The following is a 25,719-nucleotide window of genomic DNA, read 5'->3' on the forward strand; positions in this document are numbered from 1 at the left end:
ACAAAGATCCATTCTCTGCTGCTCTGTTCCCTTACTTATAGAAAAAAAAATGGCAGCCATGCTTCCTTGACTTGCTTACAAAAGCAAAACTGCAAAAACAAAAATCTGTTTTATTACCTTCAAATGAACATTGTGAATAAACTAAAATGTAAAATAATCCAAGAACATTTTTAACTAATTTAAAGTAGTAAAATATGAAAGAGGAACTACCGTTATTAAACAATTATGCCATTACAATATAATGTATAATTAAATAAACTGACATGCGCTAGAGGAGAATGTTTGCCTGTGTGGCTGTAAATCAACTGATATGAAGTTTGTCAATCTGAGTTATTACAGTCGGATCTGTTGGTGTTACAGTGTTACATGTTCTGTTCATTAATTATTAAAAGCGTCCCCAGCTGCTGGTGGAAGGGAACCGTTCTCCTGGGAAATAATCTGATCCTTAAATATTTAGACGTTCCATTCCATGAAGAAGATTTAAGAACAATAAGGACATTTGTTGGCATAATGTTTTTTTTTTCTCCCCAAGACAATAGGAGATAATGTGAAATAAAATTAAATCACTTCTTTGTACCTGTACAGTTTCCTCTGGGTGTTTCCTGCCATCTGTTTATCCCCACTTTTCCTTAAATTGTTCAACACAATTTAAGATTTGTGAAACCTTTATTCTGTTTGTGAAAACAAAAATATAAAACAAAGAGCCCCCGATGCAATGAGGACATATTTCATACGTAAAGGAAAAGAAGAGGTTGATCCACCATTTCTGCCAACAGTAATCACAAATGTATTCTCTGTGGCTCTCTGCTGTTGGGTAAAAACAACAAAACACTGAATTTAACTTTGGATTCTTCACACGGTACGCTCATCAGTTTATGTACATATTAAATTCATTTACAAGTTGACAAAATTTAATTTTTTGCTCAATTGTACTAATTTGGACATGAAGGTTTGATTTTAGAAGTTACTTTGTTCTTAATAAATCAATGCTGCCTGAGAATCCAAAGACTCTGGGTGGCCCTCTGCTGGGACAGCGGCTAAGTTCGCTTATGCCTCAGGCTGGCTCTGCCTCAGAAAAATGAGTATATCTAAAAGGAGAACCACATGGAGACCATTACGCGTGTTTTTTTGGGGAAAAAGGGTTGAACCCAGATCAAAATTATTTACATGAATCATTAATTTTTTATTTAATGATTAACTGATATTACACATGGTTTATAATATAGATCAAGCTAATTGATTAATATTATCTATTGGACTATTGTCCATAAATCTATAACTAAGTAATTCCTTACAATTTGCCTGGACTGGAGTTCTCCCCTTGTCTTTGTCCTGTTGACATCTGATGCCAACCCAACCAGCCCTGCCAGGATTTTGAGGTGTAAACCCCCCCCCCTCCCCCCGACTCCCCTCCAAAAGTGTGAACAAACACTGAATAGTTATGCGTTTTTTTTTATTTGGCCATCTGTTCTGGGGTCTGTAGCTGTGGTTTCCAAACACAGAGTGGGTTTCCTGTTGAAGTTCTCCATGAATCAGTTGAAAAATCTGTACAATAATTGCTGAAATCATATTATGTTGCGACAGCAACAGGAGAGAAAGTCATTTACGTAAACAGGTGACATAATAGTTCTGCTTGTTTTGTCAAAAATATCAAGCCCAAAAAAGTCAAGAATCTGAACAATAAACGACAACGCCGTCTGAGCTCGGAGATTTATTTCTGTCGTCTCATAACTTGGTACAGGACACTGATAAAAAAAAAAAAAAAAATGAACACAAGCAAATAAAAACATGAACATTTACCATTAAAAATACAGTAAACAAGTTTATTTTTGCCTGAAGAATGATCTAAAACATATCCTGACTCAAATATAATGGCAGAAAACTTGGGAAAAAAGAAATTAGGTAGAAAAGTAAAACCATAGGAAAAATGGATGAGATGTTTTAAGGCATAGTGGTCAGCAGAGCCACGGCGTAGATAAGGCAAACTGGAAGAGAGGCGAACTTACACAGGATTACGTCTCAAACAGACCTACGGATTCAATAAGTTTACATCCGATTCAAGTCCTTCAATGAACAGAAATGTTCTGCATGTTTTTATTTAGGCAACAGATGAAATGTCCTTTATATAGTTTCTAAACCAAATCTGCATCCTTAAATAAAAAAAAAAACCCATATATATATATATATATAAATATCAAAGTTTGATCAAACTAAAAGGTAGATAACTGCTTCCTAAAACACTGATCACAATGTCTTAGTGTCGTGATAATGATAAGTTATAAATGTTCATATATTGGTAGTTGCATTACTTTAAGTGCTTTGTGCAAAATAAAAGGAAAATGTGTCTTTTATTCTGAGGAAAGCGGAAACACAGGGATGGACGCAGGCGCTGGCTGACGGGCTTTGTGTAGCGAAGCAAACACAGGCTTCCATTCACTGGTGTGTGGTAAACACACGCAAAAAAAAAATACATTTTTTAAAATTTAAAAAGAGAGCACTCTTATCCTTTCATCGCTGTGTACACAATCAGCGCTAAACAGCTGCTGCTACCACAGCTCAAAAACTGGCCTCTGCAGGATCAAATCTGTCCTTCGTCACAGTCGAAACAGCAGCACTGATTTCCCTTCAGGACAAAAAGCTGCTTCACATCTCAGGTTTTGGCCTGGGGAAAATAATGAGGTGAAATTAAGAGTAACAATCGATATTAGCCTGATGGATTTGATGTAATTTGCGCAGTGACCTTAATGATGATGAACTGATCAAAGCAAATCTGGTTAAAAATAAGCTGAAGATATGAACACAGAACTGCAGAAATCCTCATCAGAATAATAAAAAATAAATAAATAAGCGTTGATATTAAGGCGACTCTTTGGTGGCACTTTAAATAGCCTTACACTAAAACAATAGTGAGCCGTCTCTTAAAGACACAGTGCGGCTTATTGTTTGAATACAGTAAAGTTTGGAAATCTTAACTTCACAAGAAGAGAGTGATGTCTAAATTCAAGCGTGTCAAATCGTCAGCATGCACAGAGTTTTGGTCTTTAAAGCCGGTGAATCCACAGTCAGCAGGTGAGTAGACAGACTGACCAGCCGCTCCCTGCGCTAGAGGACCTCCGACAGCACCTCGTGTTTGGGTAACGTCGGGTAGATCATCGGCGTACAGGTGCACTCCTTGTTGTCTTGTTGGCTGAGCTGTATTTTCAGCTTATTGACTTCATAGTCGTGAAGATACTCCTGGACGAGGAAGCGCTCCCTCTTTACCCGAGCCCTCACGTCAGAGGGGACGTCCGGAATCAGCCAGGCCACGAAATATTTAACCAGGAAAACAACATGCTGTGGAGGAAGAAGAAGAAACTTATTAAAACTACGGTGCTTTATGCTCATGCACAGAACTACTTACATTATCTAGATGCAGCATTAAAGAAGGAGCTTTTCTGAAGAAAAAAAAAAACTGCATAGTTTGCAGACATTGATTTGCTGTCCTTGAACAAAGAAATCCCTACAGTGATAACATACAGTATATTCTTAAATAAATTTCAGATGAAAATCCCAGATTCTTGCAAAATTCTCAGTCCTTTGCTGACATTTTAAAATAAAAGATGGAAACATTAACTAGAAATTTATTGCAGAGGAAAAGATAACTTGGAAACAAGCAAAGAAAGGCCACAAGGAAATAATGCAGAAAATAAAAAAAAGAACAGATTAGAGGAAGACATCAAAAAGCCCAACCAGAATAACAAGCAATAAAGAACAGAAGATATGGTTCCTTCATGATATCCAGATTACAAAGGGATTTTTAGATTCTAAGTGTTCAGATTTCTCGACTAATGTTCAGTTTGGATCGTTGCTCATTTAAAACGTCTCGAACTGAACGGTGGAGAAAGTGAGGCTTGTTTTCTTTACCTCCATAATAATGATGAAAGCTAGCTTGGCAGCTAAAATATGCCAAAACTGCATCGTGTGGAAGTACTGCTTCTCGTGGCCGGGGGGGTAGCGATAATCACGATACCTGCAAAGAAAAACGTATGAAAATCAGACATTAGAACTTCATCCGGATTAACTTTAATGCTTTGATTGAAATTCAAAAACAAGATTGAAACTGCGCTGTTTAGTAGCAATGTTAGCACACAATATGACACTGACTGAAAACACCAGTTTTATTGTTGAATTAGATGCACATCATCATCACTACTTATATGCTGAATTTGATCAAGTTGGCGTCCCACAGCATGATGCTACAACCCCTGTGTTTCATAGTAGAGAATGTGTGTATGGGATGTGTGTGTGCTGTTATTTTCCATCACATGTAGCCTTGTGTACAGATTTATCCAATAGATTAGAATATTATAGAAAACTTTGTTTTTTTCCAGTCACTTAACCAAGTGAAACAGTACGTAAATTTATTACACACAGATGTTTTAAAGCCTTATTTGATAATTACTGCATCAACGACTGTCTTCCAGCTGGCAATGAGCTATTAAAGCCCAGCTGATGCAATGAGCAGCATCTCATTTCTTAAAGAACTTAAACACATTGTGGGCTTTAATAGCTGGGCTATTAAAGTCCAGCTATTAAAGCCCACAGTGTGTTTAAGTTCTTTAAGAAGAACTTGAACACATTGTGATTGTGGAAAACTTTCCAGACTTTAAAGTCTGTCCAAGATCGGTCAAATCACTGGCATCAAGCACAGAAAACATTTCAAGACATTGAAAAAAATAAATAAATACTGAAATTGGGTTGACAACTGTCCATTACTGACAACATAAAGCAGGGTTGGCAAAAAAAAAAAAAAAACAACAAAAAACTAAAGTCAAGCAAATTAAGTAGCCCATTTTGTTTGTGTAGGAAAGGGATCTTATTCACTGTAGATTTAAAACGTAAAAATGCACATTTGCTGTGTTGAAACAAAGTGGCATCTAGTTTTAAAATTATTTTAGACTCAGTTGAACAAATTTATTCTTTCAAAACACTTAATAAAAGCAATGAAATAAAAGCTGATTCGGCTGCAACAAAGTCTATCAGGATAGACGTGGTTGTATTCATATTGAGACTTTGGTTGCAAAAAGATGAATATAATGTGTTTTTTTCCATTGTAAGAAAATTATGTCAATAATAGTTTCACCATGAATTTTGCATCATTGTTGAAGTGCAGTTGGAGGCCACATAAAAAAAAAAAAAAAAAAAAAAAAAAAAGCATTAGTCCAGGAGCCACAAATGGCTCCCGGGCCACAAACTCTGAACACCCCTGACTTAAAGGACAGCTAAAGAGTTTCTGTTTGCTTCTTACCTGCAGGTTGTGATGTTGAACCACATCGGGTTCTCGGCCTCCTCGGGCCTGCTGGAGTCTTCAAACTCAGAGACGTTAAACACGGACAGGCTGTTGTTTATGTAACCTTTCATATTCATCTGTCCCTGCGGCTGGTAGGCGTACATGTACACCAGCCGAGGCATCATGTCAGAGGTGAAGGCCACGATGAATGCCTGGAAGCAGGAAAACATTTTTGCATTAGTTGGTTTAGTGAAAATTCAACCCAAAGGGTCTGACAGCAGATTCTGCTACGCGCTCACATTTGTAACGACAGACAGCACGGCCATCCCGTTGAGGATTTCCTCCCAGGCCCCGATGCTGTGGGCTTTGGCTGCCACAGGACGTCTGAACTGAGTGGTGAGCTTCCAGGCGTCCACTCGGATTTCAATTATGTTGTTGAAAAGAGCCAAGAGCGGCGCCAAGGGGAAGGAAGCCACGAAGAGCGTGATGAAGCCGAACTGGATCACTGTGAGAGAGAGGAGAGGCAGAACAATGAAACGGCACCATCTAGAGGATCCATGTATTTAAATTATGCTTCTATGAAAATGATTGGAAAGGTTAGGATAGACCTATGGGCTTTACAAGACACTTTCATCACATTTTTGCACAAAATTATTCTTGGTCTGCTCAGTTCTGCTTATTTTGAGCTCCTTTCAGAATGAAAGGAGCCCAAAATAAAGTGACAAGGCCTCTTGTCACTTTAAATCTAACCAAGTTGCTGCTGCCTATCCCCCTTGCTGCCTTGCAGATACACTTTTATCTGCAAGTGTAAACTCAACGTTTACACTTGCAGATAAAATGGTTGCAAACACATGTGCAATTATACAACTGTATATCTTTGAAAAGCATTAGTAACGCCTCCTGCACAACCAACGAGGATGCAGTGATTGGTTTCTAAGTGGCAAGTCAGAAACAAAACACTTGTCTTTTCCAGCAGCCATTGTACAGCTCACCAAACCTCATGGAGCTTCGCTTGGGTTGCTAGGTAACAGCACAGTGCTTGGTGGTTGTGACTTAACAATCGGGAGGTTTTTCATACAGCTCATTTTCCAGACATAAAAAAACTTTTTGCCAAACAAAAGCTGGGTGTTTTTTTTTTTAAGTGCTTGACTTTTTTTTTTTTAGAAGCGGTTGAGACCCAAACGGAAGAATAAAAATGTTCAAAATGTGAATTTGCCATAATAAGTCCCTTTATGTGCTAATTTTCCTCCTTAAAATCTTTTCCTTTTAAACCAAGAGTATAATTAGAGACTGTCATTACCAGAAAAATAAGCATTTTTATATATATATAAATCTGCAGCAACACTGTCCTGTTGTGTCCCAAACTGTGAATCTGTCTGTGTTGGATGGATTCCTACCCATTTCCAGGTACTCATAGAAGAGCCCCAGCTGACCGAAGCTCTGCAGGTCATGGTCCTGCTCCCAGCGACTGTACAGGCTCTCTGGATGGCTCCGAGCCTTCCTGCTGCCCCACCAGTTCATCACCCAGCTAAAAACGAACACAAGAGGGCGGCAGAGAGCCTTCAGAAAACTGACGGGATTAAGGGAGAAGCACTTAAACTGAGAAACAATAATACACATCAGGACTGAAACAATCAATCAGAATAGTTGTGGTAATCAATTATGGAAATAATGGTTAACTAATTTAGTGATAATTAATTGTTGACTAGAGTATATAGACTCAAAATAAGGCTATTTGATGAAATAGTCTGCATTTTATATACATTAAATGCAAATGTATATATACATTTTGCATTTAAGATAGAAAAAACTGTCCTTTGGCAAAAAATTATGTTCTACCCAGAACTCCTCAAGTGGTGCAATTTTAACTTTACCTGGTTTAAGTTCTGTAACAATAAAAAAACTCCTATTAAGCACTTTTTGCTGTCCAATTATTAAATAGTTTAATCAACAAATCAGCCCTACACTAAGTTGAGCTTTCACACATGTTGATGATCAAGTGCACATTAAAGGAAAGCTGTTATTATTTACTTGCATCTTTTAATGTGTTTCTAATATTGCACAAAAAGGCTAAAGTGGTTAAATGAAAAACCTGCAGAATATGCCAAGGTTTTTAATCGATTAGTCATCAGGATACTAGATTACTAAAATAATGTATTAAATTGTTCGGTTATGCTACAAGTTTGTCTTGTAAAGACCGATAATCACATTGTATTTACTCGGTATGAGCAGCTACAGCATCATGTTTCTGTACTCACGGCAGCAGAGCTTCCTGAATGTTGCCCCACACCTGTTTCCCAGTCATCACTATTACCAGCTGTGTCGTTAACTCAATCAGACAGCCGCCAGGGTCGCACTGCAACACACACACAGATTGACCGAGGGAAACTATGGGAGGTAAACAGACTTCAATAAAGACACAGACTGAAGGTAAATCCAGTGTAAACGTTACCTCCTCGTTTCTCAGGTTGCCCCCAAACATGTACGCGTATTTCCCAGGGTAGCCCACAAACTTCCCCTTAAAAAACGCCACGTAGAAACACGAGGAGTAGTAGTTGACAAACTGGAAGAGGAACATCTTCACCGTCAACTTGTTCTCATACTCCAGGTGGGTCTTTGGGATTTCTGTGTGGAAACCAAAATATCCGATTTACAGAGATTTTTATGCCATGAAGGTTGAATAAGTTATGGAGCTCTGGCCCTCACCCATGTCAGTAATCCAAACAGCCACTTTCTCATACATGAGGTTGAGGATCATGATGATGACAAAGTTGATGCAAGAGGCTGTGACGGAGGTGGCCAGCTGGGGGGTGATGTAGGGGCCGACCACCTCCAGCTGATTGGTGGGGCTGTCCTTCATGATGCTAGCGAAGGCCGCGTACACCGCCAGGCGGTACGCTATGACCCCAATGATGCAGGCAATGATCAATGAGATCTTCAGGACAGAAAACACAGCGACAAAATGAAAGACCGAACCGAACACCAACGGTGGAAACATCACAATGAGACACTGAAGTGCAAACGCAAACCTACGCAAGGAGGAGTGTTGGGTTTAATCAACAACACAGACGTTAGGAAGGAGAAGAATGCAACATACTACACACACACACACACACTTAGATTTCCCAACCTACTGATTTATGTCCTAATCAATTCAGTTTTATACCAGCATCATAGATTTAATTGTCTTTCCACCACATGAGGTAAATTATTACTTATTTTAAGAGCAAAGTCAAGAACTGCATGTGAGAGAAAATATTTACTATTTTAAATAGTAATTAAAAAAAAACAAAATTATGACACTGGCATTTCTTGTCTTTCTCATCCTATGTTGACAATCAGCACGGCCAGCATTACCTAAACCGAATTGGTGCTCCAGATCCAGTTTGTTTCATAACAGAGGTAGAAAACTCAAGATGTTTGCCGTTCTCCATTCAGCAATCCTAAAAATCTTGCCCTTATTGCATGTCTGTGAATGAACCAGACATGTCTCGACTTGTTGCGTCAAAAATACTTCCCTTTTTAGATCCATTTTTCCTTTGAGTTTTGAACACCTCACAGGTGTCCAAAATTATACATTTTGAGTCTTATCTCCTAAATTACGTTAGTACAACTAGCCTTGATGATGTGCTCACTGATCAGAAAAATAAAGTTTGGTTCTGGCCTTACAGGCATAAACTGTAAAGAATCTCATCACTTTGTTTTGTCAGGGCAGGTATGCTTTGCAGAAGGGAGCTTCTGGGATATTTCCCTTGTTGCCTCATTAAAGTTATTTGATAAGAAAAGCTACATCTGGCATTAAAGTAAAGGCATGAAAAATAGAGTGCCTCCCATGGTTTAACAGGTCCAACTGAGTCTATTTGTTTAGTCATACCAGTTTAGAAAAATGAGGAAATGAGAGTGAGAAATGTTTTTATCAGCATGCTTGAAACTATTCAGCTTAAACTGTCACAACCATAAAAATACCAAAATGTTGTTCAGTTTCTTCTAGGAAAGCATTACCAGATGTTTGGCAAAGTGGATTTCAAAGCTTCCTTTTTGTTTTACACATGAAGTGAAAGACAGCTGAGGTAGATAAGAGGAGGAGGACAGCAGATGGAAATAGTGTTTTAAATCTGATCAGAAGATGAAATGCTCACCCACAACAGGACGGTAGCTCCAGACAGACATGAGCGTGCACACTTGCTTGTTATGGGTAAGTAAGGCTCCAGTTCCTAAATCAGAAGCAAGCAAAGCATTGATGTCAGGCATCTTGGTTAAGTCCTGAAAAGAAAACTCTGAAAGGCCAAGCTCCTTGAGCCGCTACAGGTTCACATCTGAGGCAGAAACGCGTAACTCAATCAGAACTATTTTTTGTGCATTTATCTTTTGAGGTTTCTTTTTCAGCATTTGTGTTCAGGAAACTCTTTAGGCTAGACACTGAAAATGGAATAAGGAGACTCAGGCCTTGGAGTCTTTCCAGGAAGAGTTGTCATTTCTCAACGCTCCACCTCTTCCTCACCACACAGGAAGTCCTAAGCGATGCAACACTCTTACCCAAAGGATCACAGAAGCCCAGCACAGAAAAAACTTCCCTGCTAGATATGTAGCAGTTTTGTCAAGAACCCCCTCTTGTTCCTGAAGATGCAATAATGAAAGATGGCAATCTTATCTCTTTTACTCATTTTGTGCAAATAGTATTCACACTTTATATTCAGGGTTCATGCACAGTTCTGCAAACATTTTACACTGCAAAGACACTTTTTTTATCTAACAAAATAGGAAAAATGTCTTGTTATAAGTGAAATAATCTGCCAGTGGAACTAGGTCTTTTAAAAAAAAATCTAACCTATATTAATGAATTGTTCACTTAAAAAAAGTTTAGTTTCAAAATATTTGCACTAGAAACTAGAACAAAAATACTTCCAGACTCAAACTTTCGGCCTCTTAAAGCCCAGTTTTGATGAATAAAGAAATGAAATGATGGACAGATTCATTAATTTTTTCTTTATTTTTTATATAACTATACGCATTGACTGTTTTGTATATGGATGATTGAGTGATGTTTTGCTGCCGATGGTATAACTTTTGAAACAAGGGATAGACTACGTATACAAGACTTTGTTCTCCCTCTCCTTTTCATTAAAAATGTTTATATCAACATGCAACATGTTCATTTTAAAACTGTAGATGAATGACATAAATAAACAGTATATTGGTTTCATGTATGGATAGACGGGGGATTTTTCCACATTGTCACTGGTAGGCACAGTAGATCAGTGTTTCATTAGTGCTCAAACACCTTAGTGATGGGGTTCTCCTTGCTCTTTGTGCATCTGGTCTCATATTCTGGCCGGAGCTGCAGCTGCTGCTGCTCCTCCTCAAAGTCCACCAGATCCCACTCGTACTCCAGTCGGGCCTGGCGCCTCTTCCAGAACTCCAGGAACAGCGTCACTGCAGGGGCAAACGGCGCATCACAACCGCGGAAATCAGGTCAGGATCCTTTCTCTGATCACAGAGTTTAAAGTTTCAGCTTACAGTGACTTGCTACAGAATGTCTTATTCTCTACACGACAAAGAGACTGAAAGAAAAACAAGAGGCTAACAACAGCTTATCCACTAGGTGGCACACCGAGTTTAAAATTTGAAAATGATGAGCACAGATTTGTTTACATACCCCAAATTCCCATGAAAATGGCAAAAAACACAGTCGCCACATTGTCAAACAGGTGTGATTGCTGAAAAAAAAGACAAAAAAAAACAGGTTTATAACATAATTAATAAACAACAAACTGATTTGTTTTGTGATTAGCCATAATTATTCTTTGCGGGTAGCAGATGAGTCAACAACTCTCACCCACGAGGAGTTGCATGTCGTGTTGAGTTTCCAGTAACTGCATTTCTTGTCGCAAAGGGGACACATGACAATTTTCCCTCCAATTTCATCGCTGCAGATTTCTTTACTATTAAGGAAAACATGAGAGAAAACATCCAAATGAATACAGCAGCAATCTGAACCACCAGGAACCGGGGCGATGTTCTCTGTGGAGCTTACCTCCACTCGTTGTCATCGTAGGTGAGGAACCCGTAAAGGAAACAAATCGCTCCAACCACTGCAGCAAACAGCAGCATCTCAGTGTAGAAACCAAGCCAAGCGAAATAAATGCCAATCTTCTCGCCGTAGTATTTCCTTTAACAGAAAATAAAAGGAGAATCAGTCGTGCTTTCATTTCTGACACCTGCTTGGCAGCTGACCTCACTTTAAGGGTTTTACCTGATGCGGTTAATGGGTTGCTCCTTGAAAAAGCAGAAGAATCTCGCCCAGTGTTTGTACAGGTCGTATCTTTCGCTTTCACAGTTGACGTCTTTGGATCTTATCCAGTATCTGGACTGCAGGCATAAAGAAAACAGTTTATCATTTAGTTTTTGTTTTATTAAAGTGATTGCAGAAAGAGTTCATTTGGAAATCCAAATACGTCCTCTTTTGTTGTCGTTTTGACTTTAAGAAAGTACTTCAGGTTAAAAAAAACTCACATCATGAAGAGGGAAGGCAGAAGTGTAGGAGCCGTTGTTCAACAACCGCTTGATTCCCTTTTTGTCTCCACAATTCTCGCTGACGTACAAACAGCGGGACAGGATATAGTAGACCTGCAGGGACGGGGAAAACACGACCGCTGTGTTAGGCAAAATAAAAGCTCGTTTTTTCATCAAACAAATTGCAACAAGAAAAACCTTCAAAATGTTGCTGGACTGCAGCTGATAAAAGTTTTAAACAATAAAAGATTGAAGGTCACAAACAAGATAAGGCCGGCCTTGCTTACTATCCTGTTGCGAGTGGAGGGAGGGAAGAACGTGTCTTGGTTGTCGATGAGGAAGAAGTCAGCCTTGCTCTTGCTAAAAGGAGCGGTGAAATAGTCCGGCTCGGGATTCATGATGTTCTTGGGCAGTCGAAAAGGAGTGGAGAGCCAGTTCATGGGCATTTCCTGGTCGTCCGGCATGTCGGTAACTCTAAAAGGAACCTTGATCTTCAGCACATCTGCATAGGTGGCCAGCACCTCCCACGGCGCGTGGATCTTCACAAAGTACGTCTTACCATCCTCAGACTCCTGATCATGAAAACACAAACATACAGATAATAATAAGTGCACACTTATTGGTAATCCTGTTAAACACATAAAATAACTTTAAATGAATTCATCTGCAGTTTGTTTTCTTTTAAAAACAATACGGAGAAACAGCATTCGGTGTTTATGCACCGCAAATCTGGAACAAACTTCCAAAAAAACTGCAAAAATGCTGAAACGCCGAGTTCCTTTAAATCATGGAGTCAGAGTTGCCTTTGATTCCTAGTAACTGGAACACTGATCAATATACCTGATGTATATTTGCTTCGTGATTTGATGATGGCATTTGACAAAATGTAATGATAATTGCTTGTTTCGTAATTTGTTAGTGTTTTACTCTTTATGGTGAAAAAGAACTTTGAGCTGCTGTGTTGCTGAAATGTGCTGTACAAATAAACTTAACTTAACATTTAGGTTGGACTTTCTGTCCATGCTGAAAAAAAAGATATATAAAAGAAAATCTAAAATCACACTAAAAAACAAAACAAAAAAAAACACCAGTGTTCGCCAAATTAGATGATTGAAAAGTTCACTTCTTTTACTCACACACAGTCTTAAGAGGTTCTGTTAATTATGATGATTTCCTGTTTACATCTTATATAAACCTGACAACTTAAGATTAGAGTACTACATCAGACCAATAAACATTTTAGCAAATAATCATCATTAATCTGAGCACATATTCTCATTTACTGGATGTGATGCTACTCTACTTGTTTAGCAATATGAAGCACATGGTGGAAGCTAAATTGAAAGTTTTACTCTGTGTGAAATCATGCAGTTATGCAATAATATGGAAAAGAAGCATCAACGGTGCCCCAGTTACGACTAATTCTGTCCACAGGAAGGGCGTCTTACCGACTTATCTTCTGTTTCCAACTCCAGGCCGGCATTTTTCAGGTTGGCTTCATAAATTCTCCTTCTCTCCTTGAGCAGACGAAACACAAAACAGAAACAGGAATCCGAATGTTATGAAAAACAGGCAAAAATTAGCAAAAATCTTAAACAACATCTAATCATGACAAAGGCCAGATACTTTCAATTTAAAATCTGCTCAAAAACTCAACACAAGATTATTTATTTAATTCATGTGAAATATGCATATCTGGCAGCACACTGTTCATCGTGTGAAAGAACAAGATTACCATGGACAAGGATACAAAACTGGTAGAAAAAACAAAACAAGTGTTTCATGAACACAAACTGCTCATCCAGTAGAGTAAGTAAGTCATGGCAGCAGAAATGGGATTTAAAAGTAAGTGAAAGCTGCCATATGGCCTTTCGCTTTTGAGAATACGTCGGCCTAAAAAGGAAATTAAACCTTCTTGTTAGGGACGAGATTTAGTGCCATATTATACAACAATTCTGGCTAATCCACAGGAAGTGGCCTCCTGTTGGCCCTTCCTCACTCTGTGGAAAAAACGATCCAGTTCCTGTCACGGCGAGCAGTCACACTGTTGACTCACTGACTGAGAGTGTGGGCAAAGTGTGAGCTGGTGACACACTGCTGTGAAGGCTAACGGCTCCCTAGGAAACAGACTCTTTCAGCGCTCTGGAGTGAAAGTGATAAAACTACTGCACAGTCTGGGGGCCCGTGTGGCCAAAATGGCCGTATAAAACACGCCAAAATGATCTTACAACTGTCACAGCAAGATGACAAAAACAGCCAACGGCTCTGTGTTGTTTAGGCTCGGACGCTGGCGCACAACTTCAAGGATATCCTGCATGAAGCGATTCTTTCCAGTAGCAGGAAATGACATCATCTTTGTGGAAAGCTTATCCTTCAATATTGTTCTGCGTGCTATGTGAAGAAAAACAATGAAAAAAAATGTAGATAATTTAAATTTAACATAGATCTTACCTGTTTTTTTTCACAGTCTTTATCATCGACGTACGAGAGGACGAAATCTATTCTCCTAATCCCATCTCGGAAGAACACAGAGTCTTTGCTGAGTTTCTGTTTTCCAATCTACAATGAGATAACACAGAAATGCAGACACTTTACGAAAGATATAGGTAGAGTTGCAGTCTCAGGCCTTTGCATGAATGCACCACAGGAGATAAATGATAAATTCAATTTCACAGCAAACACAAATGGCATGCTGACGGAGGGATTCTAAGATGGATACTTCCTGCTTTGCTCCCTTTAATTCAAACTGTTTTGCAGAAATTGATAAGAAAATGCTTTGGAGGAAGTCAGGAAAGCCAGGGGGGAAATGTAAAAGCTTTGTTTTAGAGCCAATATCTGATTAACCACAAAACTCCGTCGGTTTACTCTTTTGTTTTTAAATATTAGCTTTGATATCGACTCATATTGGTAATTTTAAACAGTGAGCATAAGCCAGCGCTAGCCCTGCAGAGGCTAACAGGCCGGGGAACAAAAAATATTGACTGAACCGTAACGCTGTAAGGGAGGACAGGTCTTGCCGTCTGTGCTTTTTCAGCTGTCCAGAAAGCTAAAAATAGCTGCACACATCGTTTCTTCCTCAACCCCACTGCTGCAGCTACCTACACGAGTGCATGCAGCACACAGAACCCATCTGGCACAACCACAGCTACCACAACCCACTCAGTCCTGGCTCTCTCTACTCTAATGCTGATGTGAGTCTGTTCAATCTACTGGGCGGATGCTGAAGGAAAGAAGGGAGGAAAAGGGAGAGCACTTTACCTCCATGGCCTTCTTGTTTTCTGCTTGTAAAGCATCAGTGAGGAAATAAAAAAAAAAAAAGAAAGAAAAACGTAACAGGATGCCTGCCTCACAGAGAGAAACTGCCTCTTCCCAGGGGAAAAGAGCCCGGCCCTGGAAGCACTGCCTGTATGCACTGATCTCCGTTCCGATCAGAGCCGACCAGTCTTCCCGGGACAACGACCAGCCGTCTTCCTGGACAACCCCTCACTGGCACGGTCATCCAGAAAAGGCTGAGCGAAGAGAGCAGGAGGTGGGGCAGGGAGAGATGTCGAAGTGCAGCTGCCAGCTAGCTAATCAAATGAGAGCTCTGCATCGGGAAAGGGTTAAGTGGAGGGTCGGGGTACGTAGTCCTGGACTATGAATGGGGTCCATCTATTTTCAGTCATATGCCAATACAGATATTAACTATTATATTGTTGTTTATTTTCTTAGGCCTGTGCAGTGGCCTCGCTTCATAACATACAGTTAAGGCGCATAACCTTGTTAGTTCACCTTCAAATCGAACTTTTCCTGTTTGATGTTAGTTGCTTTTCCTAATATGTTTCTTTTATCGTTTCCTTCAAATTTACAAGGTTACAAGCATTCTAGCTTCTCACAATAGTTTACTGGAGTTTTGGTCCATTTGCATAATTCCCTGGGAAAACTGGGTCAGATTTGCAGGCCTCTGTACAGATGCATACCTTTTCATCCCACAGACTTTCCATGAAATTAAAACCTGTGCTCTGTGATTAAATACTCCAAAAATATTGACTTGAAGCCACTTTGTAATGACTTTGGTGGTATGCTCAGAGTCTTTAAAAACAGCCATTGGTGTCCAAACTTTAACTTTCTGATTCACATGTTCAAGTGATGGTTCAATATTTCCTCATGTTGCATTTTATTTTGTGATGTACACCCTTCAGCAGCAAACATCATTTCAAAGTTAAGATTGTGTCTTCAAGCTTCGTAGCGTTCCTCTCTTTCCTCCAATTGTATCAGTGGAGTTTACGGCTAGCTAGAGCTGGGAGATAAGGACAAAAACATGAATACTGACCCCATACAGGCTGGTTTACATGCAGCAGAGTACAGAAACAGGTGGGAACGGGGAAGCGCTGCAAGAATTGGTGTGACATGAAATGTTTGGTTGCACTTTTGGAACCAGCCCATGTAGCAACCAGCCCATGTCTAGCTAGCGAACACCCAAGGCCTCAACCTTTGCAGAGCTTTCCAGCTCCAAATTACACATACATTACAACCACATGTCATTTCCCCCTGGAGCATTTTGGACCAGGCTGACCATGGCAGCAGGGTGGGGGCTTTCTTTAACTGGAAATCTACTGTAGAAACTCTCTAATTTACTATAATTACACATCAGCCATATGGAATCAGGACATCTGCTGGGGGCCACCTCTGCTCAGTGAAACTTAACCAGATAGCTATACATTTACTCACCACTCCCAAATGACAGGACGCTATAAAGTGCACTTTTATACTCTTACATATGTAATATTACCATAAAAAAAATGCTAATTTATAATCAATTATAACAAGAATTGTCTTTATCAATTACTTTAGGTTTCTGATATGCAGGTAAACGTTGCTATTTGAGGTGTTTTACTATATTAAGTCCTAAAATGTTATCTAAACATAGAAAGCACCCACAAAATATGAGACTAGATAAAAATTAGTAGAGAAAAGATGACAAGATACAGAAGCTTATTTAAAACACAGCATAGATTAAAAGCTTAGATAAATAGTTGTCTTCAGTTGAAGGGAGCCTAGAAAAGCCTTTCAGTTAAAAAAAGACACTGTTCATTAAGATGCGAACATGCTTCTTAAACAAAACCACATTTAAGCTACTTAAAATAAGCCAGCGGAGCAGCATATGTTTAGCTACATTTTCCTCCTGTCATGAGCCCAGGGCAGGGCCTAGATTATACCTTGTACTGTACAATGTACTCACACACACACTGACATGCACAGACATGTAATGATCTATGTGTATCTACAAAACTGTGCCTTTTAATTAAGCTTCAACACTATCAGGGTGTTGCTTTCTCTGCAGTGAAGCAAAAACTATTACAGGTGAGAAAAAAATAACACACTATTCAAAAGCAATTTTCCATTCTCACTGAGCTGATGGTACCATTAGTGCAGAGGTTCCCAAACTGTGGGGAGCGCCCCCTAGGGGGGGCGCCGTACCATTGCAGGGGGGAAGCCGTCTGGATGGGAAAAAAAAAAACATGAACGCTGTATGCCCTGGGTTTTTACCTTAGAATGGCCGACTCTCTGTTATTCCTCTGTCAATTTGATACAGTAGAGGCTTCCGCACTTCCTATATTTGTGTCCTCCGTCACTTTTATCAGCAGTTAAAACTGTTTAATCCATTGTTAACATGTTGTAACCTGTTTTTCCGAGCCGCCTTTAAACGCAACATGAGCGCTAGGACGCTCGCGCTGGGTTTACACCTGTGAAGGAGACCTGCTGCTGCTGGGCGGAGCTACGTAGGTTTGTTAGGATCATGGCAGCAAACCGTAAAGAACTTTTCACAGTTTTTCCCCCAAACTAACAGACTGTTGAGTAAAGCTGTTGGATGAAGGTAATGTTAGCTACAAGATGACTAGCTAATATCAATACAGAACCTTAAGCTTGTTAACAAGTAGCTTGTAGGCTACTGGTGGTGTTCTCTATGTTCAGCTACGATTAATTTTGCCCCACAAAAAGTTGATTCCCCCCCCTTGTTCGTCTGGAGCCGGGGCTGAGTATAACAGGGAGTCTCTAAGAATCCGTTTCCCCCCCTTCGCTCACACACATCGTTCAACCAGACAGCTATTTGTAAGCCATAGGGGGGCCCAGAAATAGTTTGGAAACCACTGGGGGGGCAGGAGAAAAGGTTTGGGAACCACTGCATTAGTGGATGTTTTCATTGCTCTCGGAAACAAAATGCTTGCTACAAGCCAGACTCTGCTCTCTACCAAGGAAAAAATTATTGACTTCCCTTGATGTCAGAGCAATACGATATCCCTCTCTGGATCAATAAAGTATTCTTCCACCTAGCTGTATATTTTGTGCAGCTAATGCCTGTAGCAGGAGACAGACCAGCAAACACGCAGGCAGACACAGAGCCTGTTTTACCATGCCATACCCTGGAACGATACTTCAGGAATAGCGCCCGTTTTCTGCGAAGCTGTGGAGGAACCGAGCAGACAGTGAGAGGGCGCCTTGTAACATGAAGGGAAAAATAAAAATTAAAAAAAATCACCCTCAAACCACTACAGCTGTAGCAATAACTTTTACAGATGTCAATAAATCCAACACACCAGAGCTGGGAAGCATTCAATTATCTTACAGGTTAAGCAAAAAGCTCAGGGTTGATGTAAGAAAATGCACAAAAACTCACTGAAAACTTGAGTTTGCATGCCTGACTGGTGTCTTACCCCAGTGAAAGAACTGATTTGCTCTAAGGTGGGACTCCTGCCCCATGTATTGTCACTGCAGTCGGACGAAGCCAAGGAGGCCTGGCTGGTGTTGAGAGACTCGCAAGTCTCTACACACACATCAGGCGTTAAAGGAAACTATCGTATCGCACGAAAGAGAGGAAAAACAGGAGCATTAGAGCTTCGCCCAGTCCTGTTCTGGTACAAAGCTGATGCTACAAAGTGTTACTTTAGCAAACAAAGTCAAACATTTGTGGTAGGCGGTGAGCACGCAAAATACTGAAAAAGAAGGAAGGAATGCTAAAAATGTTTACAACGAATTCTTACAGCGATCACACAAGAGGAAAGCAGCAGGTGAAAATACCAACGAGATTTCAAATGCACTAACTTTAAAACCATCAAGCAAAAGAATTTGCATCCTTTGATTTTAATCAATTTTTTTTCCACTAATGCACTCTTTGGGTTTCCGTAGGTCAAAGTGATGTCAGCATCTTGTCTGATAAGCTTTTTTTTACAACTTCTATTTATTTGGACTTTGAATTCAGGTCTACTCTACCACAAAATATGAGGATCAGGCTAAGTTTTTATTTTTAGACAAAAATAAGATCATAATGTTACAAGAATACAGTTGTAGTAATGTAAGAAAAAAAGTCTTGATATTAACAGAATAAAGACAATATTAGGATAATGAAGTAGTATTTTTATGAGAAGTCCAACACAAAAACCAACAAAAAATTAAATATGCAAGCTGCTAATATTATGACTATATTCTTATAATTGCTTCAGCATAGTGGTGGCAAAAGGGATGATTGAAATGAAAGCCATTTAAAAAAAAATATTTTCTGTCATTTGTAATTTTGTTTTAGAAAAGAAAGTGAGAAAAATAAAAAGATTAAATGTAAGATTTTATAAATAAGCCATAAATCGCCAAGCCCTTGGGTTTAAATATGATTTCAAAGGACTGTGAAAATGAAAATGTTCGTGAGTTTAATATTATAATCTGGTAGTGAAAAAAGAAAAATCCCCCAAAAGGCTGTCAGCAGAAATGAACGAGTCATTCAGCTCAGCAGCAGAGAGTTGGTGTTTACCTCTGGCTGCCCCTGCTGGAGGGATCCTGTGCTGGACGAGGCGTGTTGGTGGTAGCCGTTCCCATCGTCTGCAAGACAAAATCAAACCAAAACAATATGAGGCTGGGTAACCACAGTCAGCCGGTGACGGCAGGGTTTCAACCACGTGAACAGCTGCCTGAGGTGAAGAGGACAGCATGATAAGCAGTCAGCGCTGTGGTCTGCATTTGTGTAGCATGTTGTGGCAGCGCTCCCTCAGGGAGCACAGGGTGGCTCAACTGGATCACCCTGAAAGAAGAAGCGCAGGCATGCCGGCGTGATTCAGCGACTACAGGAGTGACTTCAGGAAACAAGAATGAGACGTCTGGTAAATCCCCCTGAACGCGGTTAAAAATAGAAACGGCTCATGTGATGAAACTGGGTAATTACTCCAACTCCAACTGCGTTCCCCTTTTAGCCTCTCCTCCAAATGACAGTCCAACTATGCGGGGCAGATTCTGCGAACGGATTTACGTAAACAAATGAGGGGGCAGACAGAAGAGCGACAAAGACAGGAGCCAGACAAAATAAAGCAGAAAGGTTCTGCAGAAACAAAAATCATAATTATTGGTTTCTGATGTTATATTTAGTCTTGACTCAACATATAAAAGTATCAAATTACAGTGAAAAAAAAAAGGATTCAAAGCTTTTGTCCATGTCATGTACAAAGTTATGGTTAGTGGCACATGGCCTAGTTAATGCAAAACAAACTGCTTTTATTATGAAGCCTCAAATTACTGGTTGTTTAAGTCTTAACCCACTGCATGGCACTAGGACAACAGCATGCAACATTTTCTACTTTGCATGAATGCAATACAAGTTTAAATAGGATTGTAAAGGCATATTTGGTATAAAATTATGTAGCATTGACCCAAAAGACAAATATAAACAGTTGTGTTTTATTTTTTAAGTTAATCAAGGTTAAAAACAGATTGAAAACTGTAGAAACTGACATAATATTGGGTTTAAGAGTAATGTAACACTACCACGTCCTTGCATTTTTGCTGAGCACTGCCAGTCAGCTGGCTCCAATACGTTGTTTAGGAAAAATCTTTTTCGTTTTGGGAGTGAGCGATACACTGAATCAATCAGAGAAATGTGCATATGTCTTTAGATATTTTATTTAGAAAATCAGAGTAAGTATCAGAGATCAGCGTGAGAAAAGAAAACCAAGAGAGAAGTGGAACTTAAATCATACAATTCTTCTTATCCATCTCTTCGGTCACGGACACGGTGCCTTTCACCCATCTCTCTCCTGTAGGGAGTTTCTCTCAGTTTCTCCCTAAATCAAACCCGGTTCAAAGGAGTTTCAACTCGTTTTATTTTATTTTCCAAGACAACATGCAGTATCTTTGGACCCAATTTAAAGTCTCAAAAAACATGGTGTGAAAATTAGAGGAGAAGTATTATGGTGAGACTCTGAGAAGCTGCGAGCAGCAGCTAAGTGTTCAGCTCACTACTATACTATATCTATCTAAGAATCAATAAACACATTTTAACCACAGACAAAGATAACATGAGTAAAAACAAACAAAAAAATTCAAATCATGATTTCAATCGTTAAAAGACTCAATCCAACTCGTCCCTGTGCAAAAAAATAAGAATAATAAATTCCCTTCCTCAAATGAATTAATTGCAATTAATCACAATTGTTGGGAAAGCTTGATTTCATTAGCCACACCCAGGTTTTACCACAATCATAAGTTCAGAATCTATAAATGTCTGACATGATTAAAGAGATCTCAAACAGCAACACATCATCACAACAGCCCCGATTTAAACAGGCTGAAAAACAGATGGGAAACAAAGTCAGTCAGTTTGAAAAGGACATTTTTAAAGGAAACAGAACTTTGAAGGGGCCTTTCAAAGTACTGAAGGTCACCGAACAAGAAATGGAAACAATAATCACTCTGAGACAACTAGCATTTTGGCCAATTCCACTTGTGCCTGTATGAGCATCTGCTGCTGTGGGACTCGGTCCAACTGGGTAGATATTACACCAGTATGAAAAAGGCAAATTCATAACGTTTTCAATGTATTAATCTGGAATCATTACGGTCCAAACACTCCTTTGCAACATGAACATTAGACATCCTGACACTGAAAACATTATGCAGCTTTAATGTACATCCATCAGCTTGAGAGCTCAAGCTCAAACGCACCTGCAATAAAAAGAAAGACGACGAACCAAAGCACACCAACAGGACTACCTCTAAATGGCCACCTAAACAATTACCCTTTTTGAGAGGTCTAGTCAAAGTCCATGAAAGTCTCTCATGTCCAATTGTGAAGCTCTGACATTACCTGCTCAAATGTGAAAGAATCAACTTGATCTAGAAAGAAGAGTGGGATAAAACTCGACCACAGGTACGTACAAGACTCTCAGCCAGTCAAATGTGGAAAAACCAGTTAGGAAGTGATTACTTTGTCACACTTTTCCTAGAAACTAAATAATTTTATGAAAATGATATTTTAGTCAAGTTATCTATACACTTTAAAAGTACTAACACGATTAAAAAGCATTTTATCTGTATGGATCAAAATGTTATTTTATTAAGAAGATGGTGTAGTTATTACTTTTCTTTTTAAAATAAAGCCAGTTAGAATTTTTTTTTCTATTTAATGTTCTGACACAATACAATGCAATGAATTACACAGATCTGTTGGAGTGTGAAGGAGGGTTTTGGTTTCAGCCTACATCTGCAGTCAGGAAAAAGCAACTTGGAAAGATTTTACAAACCTACATGAACTGTCAAAAGCCAGAAGTGGCAGCATTAGCACAAATATAACATCTTGTTCTGTAGCATTCATGCTCACTGTTTAAATGCTACTTGTTTAATGAAAAACAACATCAAATTGAAGCTTTTAAATCCATGTAAGGATTGTGCAAAAAGAAAGCACGGTCTTAGTAAAGTCCACATAGTTGCTTCTTTGCATACCAGGGAATGTCAGAGAGACCTAATCTACCTAGCATGAGGATTTAAGCAGCACAATCCTAAACACAGTGTAAGATTTGTGCCACAGCTTCCTGTTTTTATCTTAAACAGACATCATCACATCCTTGACTAGGAAGCATTTCATTCACAGCGCAGGAGAACAACTTTCAAACAGCTGAGCATATTTTTTCACAGTTGGACGTTTGTATGTGATGCGATCTCATCCAGTCAGCCATGCCAGCAGTCCTCCCCACCAGGAAGCCTTCACAGTTAAAGCTTTGTTCAGAAAGGAGCAGCTGATCACTGTGGAAATACTTCAACACTGCTGCTGTCTCTCTGTTTTTAGCCAGAGAAAATCAGAAGGAGAGTCACAACGGAGTGAATCAAACCACTTAAAGTCAGTCTGCAATTCAGAAGTAACAAAAACAAAGCCGGCTGGCTTCAGCAAACAGCACAGGCAAAAAAAGAAAAAAAAAAAAGACAGAAGTATTTGAAGTTACCCAAAGTAATTTCTGCATTTTCTTTGCAATAACTAATTCTATAGTTTCAGTTCCTTTAGTTTCAGCGTTTTGGGCTGGACAGATTTTGCGAAGCATGAAGGGTGTGGTTATCTGTCATGAACTGAAAGTTTCAGATGCCCTGCTGAGGGCAGCAGGCACATTTCTACACACTTTGCTGGCATCAAGACAAGCAGCACAGTATTCTGAATTACCAAACACAGGACGGTCATCTTTGTCCAAAACATGAACAATGTCTCCACAAACATCATGAGTATGTTTCTGATTTACTGGAGCTGGATGGTTAATCTTTGGAAAATTGTTTTCACTGTTTTCCTAACATCAACACTTATCTTCCAACTTATCACAGTTGGGAGATAAGTGAGAGGTTTATCTCCCAACTGTGAAGAAACCACACATTTTTAACATTTTAAAACTCTAGGTAAAACTCTAATTAGTCTACTAAGCCAATACAAAAAGCCTTTTGGATTATTTTTTTACCAGCTCTGCACATCTAGATATTGAGATATATTCCAATTCTTTGCAACACTTAAACTGAAACAGAAAAAAATTGTAGTCTTTTAGCTCAGATGGTATATTCAGGTTGATGTGGGCACTGCTAGTTTCCTACTATTGCACAGATTTGTTGGAGTGCTTCTCTATTTCAGCTTTATGCACTACTTTGTGTTAATCTATCCCTTAGAAAAACACATAAAAACACAATAAAAGTTCAATTGGATCTGCATGCAAGGTATTGTGAGCACCAGAGATTCCTTGCTAGAGAATGACTCATCTTTCATTCAGCACAACACATTGTTTTTAGCCATAAATGACAAAAAAAGAAAACCCAGCATGACCAGCTTGTTTAAAAACTACATTCAGTTGGGAACAGAAAGGGATTTTGTGTTTTGCTGCTGGCGTACACAGTGCCTGTCTGGAGGTGACTGTGTGTTTCCACTAGACAGGCCAGCTGCTAAAGCCTGGCTCCATGTAAATCACTCACTGCTGCCTGCAAGAGAGGAAAGCAAAACCATGAGCTGGCCAAGGCGCTTAAAGCGAGAGAACCAGGGTGGGGAAAGTTTTTAGTTTTACTTGTGATAATCTGACTTCCAAATTTAGCAAAAATGTTGAAATGATAAAGAATCCTGTAAAATACGATTCATTTTGTACTCCTAAATAAGATTTTAAAAAATCGTACAATTTGTGTACAAGATTTTAAAAAAAGTAAAATAATAATACTACGACTTTAAATCTCTCCTATTTAATAGTAGTTTTATATCACATCGAGTCTCTTTCTTTGTCTACAAGGAGTTCAGATCTAAAGAACTGACGCAGTTCAAGACGTTCAGCTGTTCCATTTCAAACATCACTGTAAGTATCCGCTGTTCAAGAAGTGAGTCTGGTTCTGGCTCTTTTGTACTTACCGCTGAGAGATTCAGTCGGGCTCATCTCAATTAAACTGTCCCCTCCTCCTTTCCCGGTTATTCGGCGCATTTTGAGATTTTGTCGGAGTAAAAGTGTCCCGCTCCGGGCTGTTTCTGTGCTTCGGTCCGAGCTGCTGGCCGTCCCTTCCCCAGCTACCCAAGTAGCTGACTCGACAGGGTAAACTGCCCTCCCTCACCCGCTGACCGCTCACTGCTGCATCTCCCCGCCCGGCCCACTGGGAGCTCCGCAAGGGGGAGGGTCTCCACCCCACGGACCAATGGCCTCACATTCAGATGCTCCGAAAACACGTTGGCAGCACGTGGAAGCGAACTGTGAAATTAAGCTTAATCAATTGGGATTTTAGAAAGAAGGGAATGTTTGATAAATATCACTTTGTAGTTCATTAAAACAACTGCAGCTTTGAAATTAGCAATATACCACCGAGTTTAATTAACATGATTGGAGTTAGACCTCCCAAGGGAGGCTACTAAGAAGTTGTTTACTTCAGTATTTGGACAATTAAGAAAGGTTCTGTGTACAAAATGCAGGCCGGCCTTAGGCAAAGCAAACTACAGTGTCTTGGAAAAGTTTTGATGCCCCTGCAATTATTTTTACACATTTTGTCATTTTACTACCACAAATCTCAATTTATTCATTGGGATTTTATGTTATAGACCAAGGATGTCCAATCTGTGGTGCAAGGGCCATTTAGCGTAATGATTTAGTAGAGAATGGCGCAAATTGGTTGATGGTTCGACTCTGTTAAATATTTTAGAAATTACTTTTCAATGATGCACAGGCTTTCAAATAAGGTTTAAAAAAATCTTCTTAAACTGGAAAATATTTGGTACAGCAGCACAAAATATTTATGTTTAACATTGTTTTGCTTTCATTTTAATTTCACTGTAAATAGAACACCAACAAACAACATGGTTTCTTCATAAGCAGTCTTACAGTGGCACATTATATCTTTTTTTTTTGCCTTATTTTACCCCAGATTCTCTGTCAGGTAAAGTCTGTACTAGTTGTTCTCAACCTGCAGGGTAAGTTGGCACAAAGATCTGTTAGTGTGAGACCAGATGAAGACTGGAGTCTGTATTGTGAGAGGGGAACCAACCCCACCCAACGTCAATCACAGTCAAACAAACATGACTGATTTTTTGAGATAGAGCTAGATGCAGTCAGATAGTGTGTTAATGTTAGGAAATTAAACACCTTTCTTTTTAATCAGGCAAATATTAAAGAGCCTTTTCATGTTTTAGATATACAATGATATTT

The 25,719-nt window shown here is 39.4% G+C and overlaps 1 protein-coding gene across 4 annotated transcripts; it reads right to left on the minus strand.

Moving 5' to 3' along the window:
* Window positions 1-1,696: 1,696 nt before the first annotated feature.
* On the minus strand, window positions 1,697-24,641 carry ano5a (anoctamin 5a). 4 transcript variants are annotated; one of them, XM_015012188.2, is made up of 22 exons: window positions 24,441-24,641; window positions 19,566-19,633; window positions 18,478-18,615; window positions 18,186-18,227; window positions 14,234-14,341; window positions 13,231-13,299; window positions 12,070-12,354; window positions 11,783-11,896; window positions 11,523-11,638; window positions 11,304-11,438; window positions 11,106-11,211; window positions 10,926-10,986; window positions 10,551-10,702; window positions 9,409-9,483; window positions 7,976-8,204; window positions 7,722-7,894; window positions 7,528-7,625; window positions 6,667-6,797; window positions 5,569-5,774; window positions 5,288-5,481; window positions 3,904-4,009; window positions 1,697-3,333 (listed from the first exon to the last, which is right to left on the minus strand). In XM_015012188.2, the coding sequence occupies exons 1-22, from the start codon at window positions 24,508-24,510 to the stop codon at window positions 3,103-3,105; spliced, it is 2,907 nt and encodes a 968-aa protein (XP_014867674.2). In that variant the 5' UTR covers window positions 24,511-24,641; the 3' UTR covers window positions 1,697-3,102. The 4 variants fall into 4 exon arrangements, with proteins under 4 accessions (XP_014867674.2, XP_014867673.2, XP_087862346.1 ...); XM_015012187.2 differs by lacking the exon at window positions 9,409-9,483 and adding an exon at window positions 9,806-9,886 and having other exon boundaries at window positions 24,441-24,618; XM_088006220.1 differs by lacking the exons at window positions 18,186-18,227; window positions 18,478-18,615 and having other exon boundaries at window positions 1,697-2,662; window positions 3,088-3,333; window positions 24,441-24,640.
* Window positions 24,642-25,719: the final 1,078 nt, after the last annotated feature.

Source organism: Poecilia mexicana, unplaced genomic scaffold, assembly GCF_051168715.1.
Source record: "Poecilia mexicana isolate PSO_F unplaced genomic scaffold, ASM5116871v1 scaffold_6, whole genome shotgun sequence".
NCBI classification, from domain to species: Eukaryota; Metazoa; Chordata; class Actinopteri; order Cyprinodontiformes; family Poeciliidae; genus Poecilia; species Poecilia mexicana.

Bases quoted from the DNA above. Each gene is read 5' to 3' on its own strand.
- ano5a (XM_015012187.2), bottom strand. From the start codon at position 24,510: ATGCGCCGAATAACCGGGAAAGGAGGAGGGGACAGTTTAATTGAGATG. The intron at 18,616-19,565 runs GTAAACACCAAC...GCGATACGATAG, and splicing joins TCCAGCAGGGGCAGCCAGAG to TTTCCTTTAACGCCTGATGT. The intron at 11,212-11,303 runs GTAAGCTCCACA...TTTCCTTAATAG, and splicing joins TACGATGACAACGAGTGGAG to TAAAGAAATCTGCAGCGATG.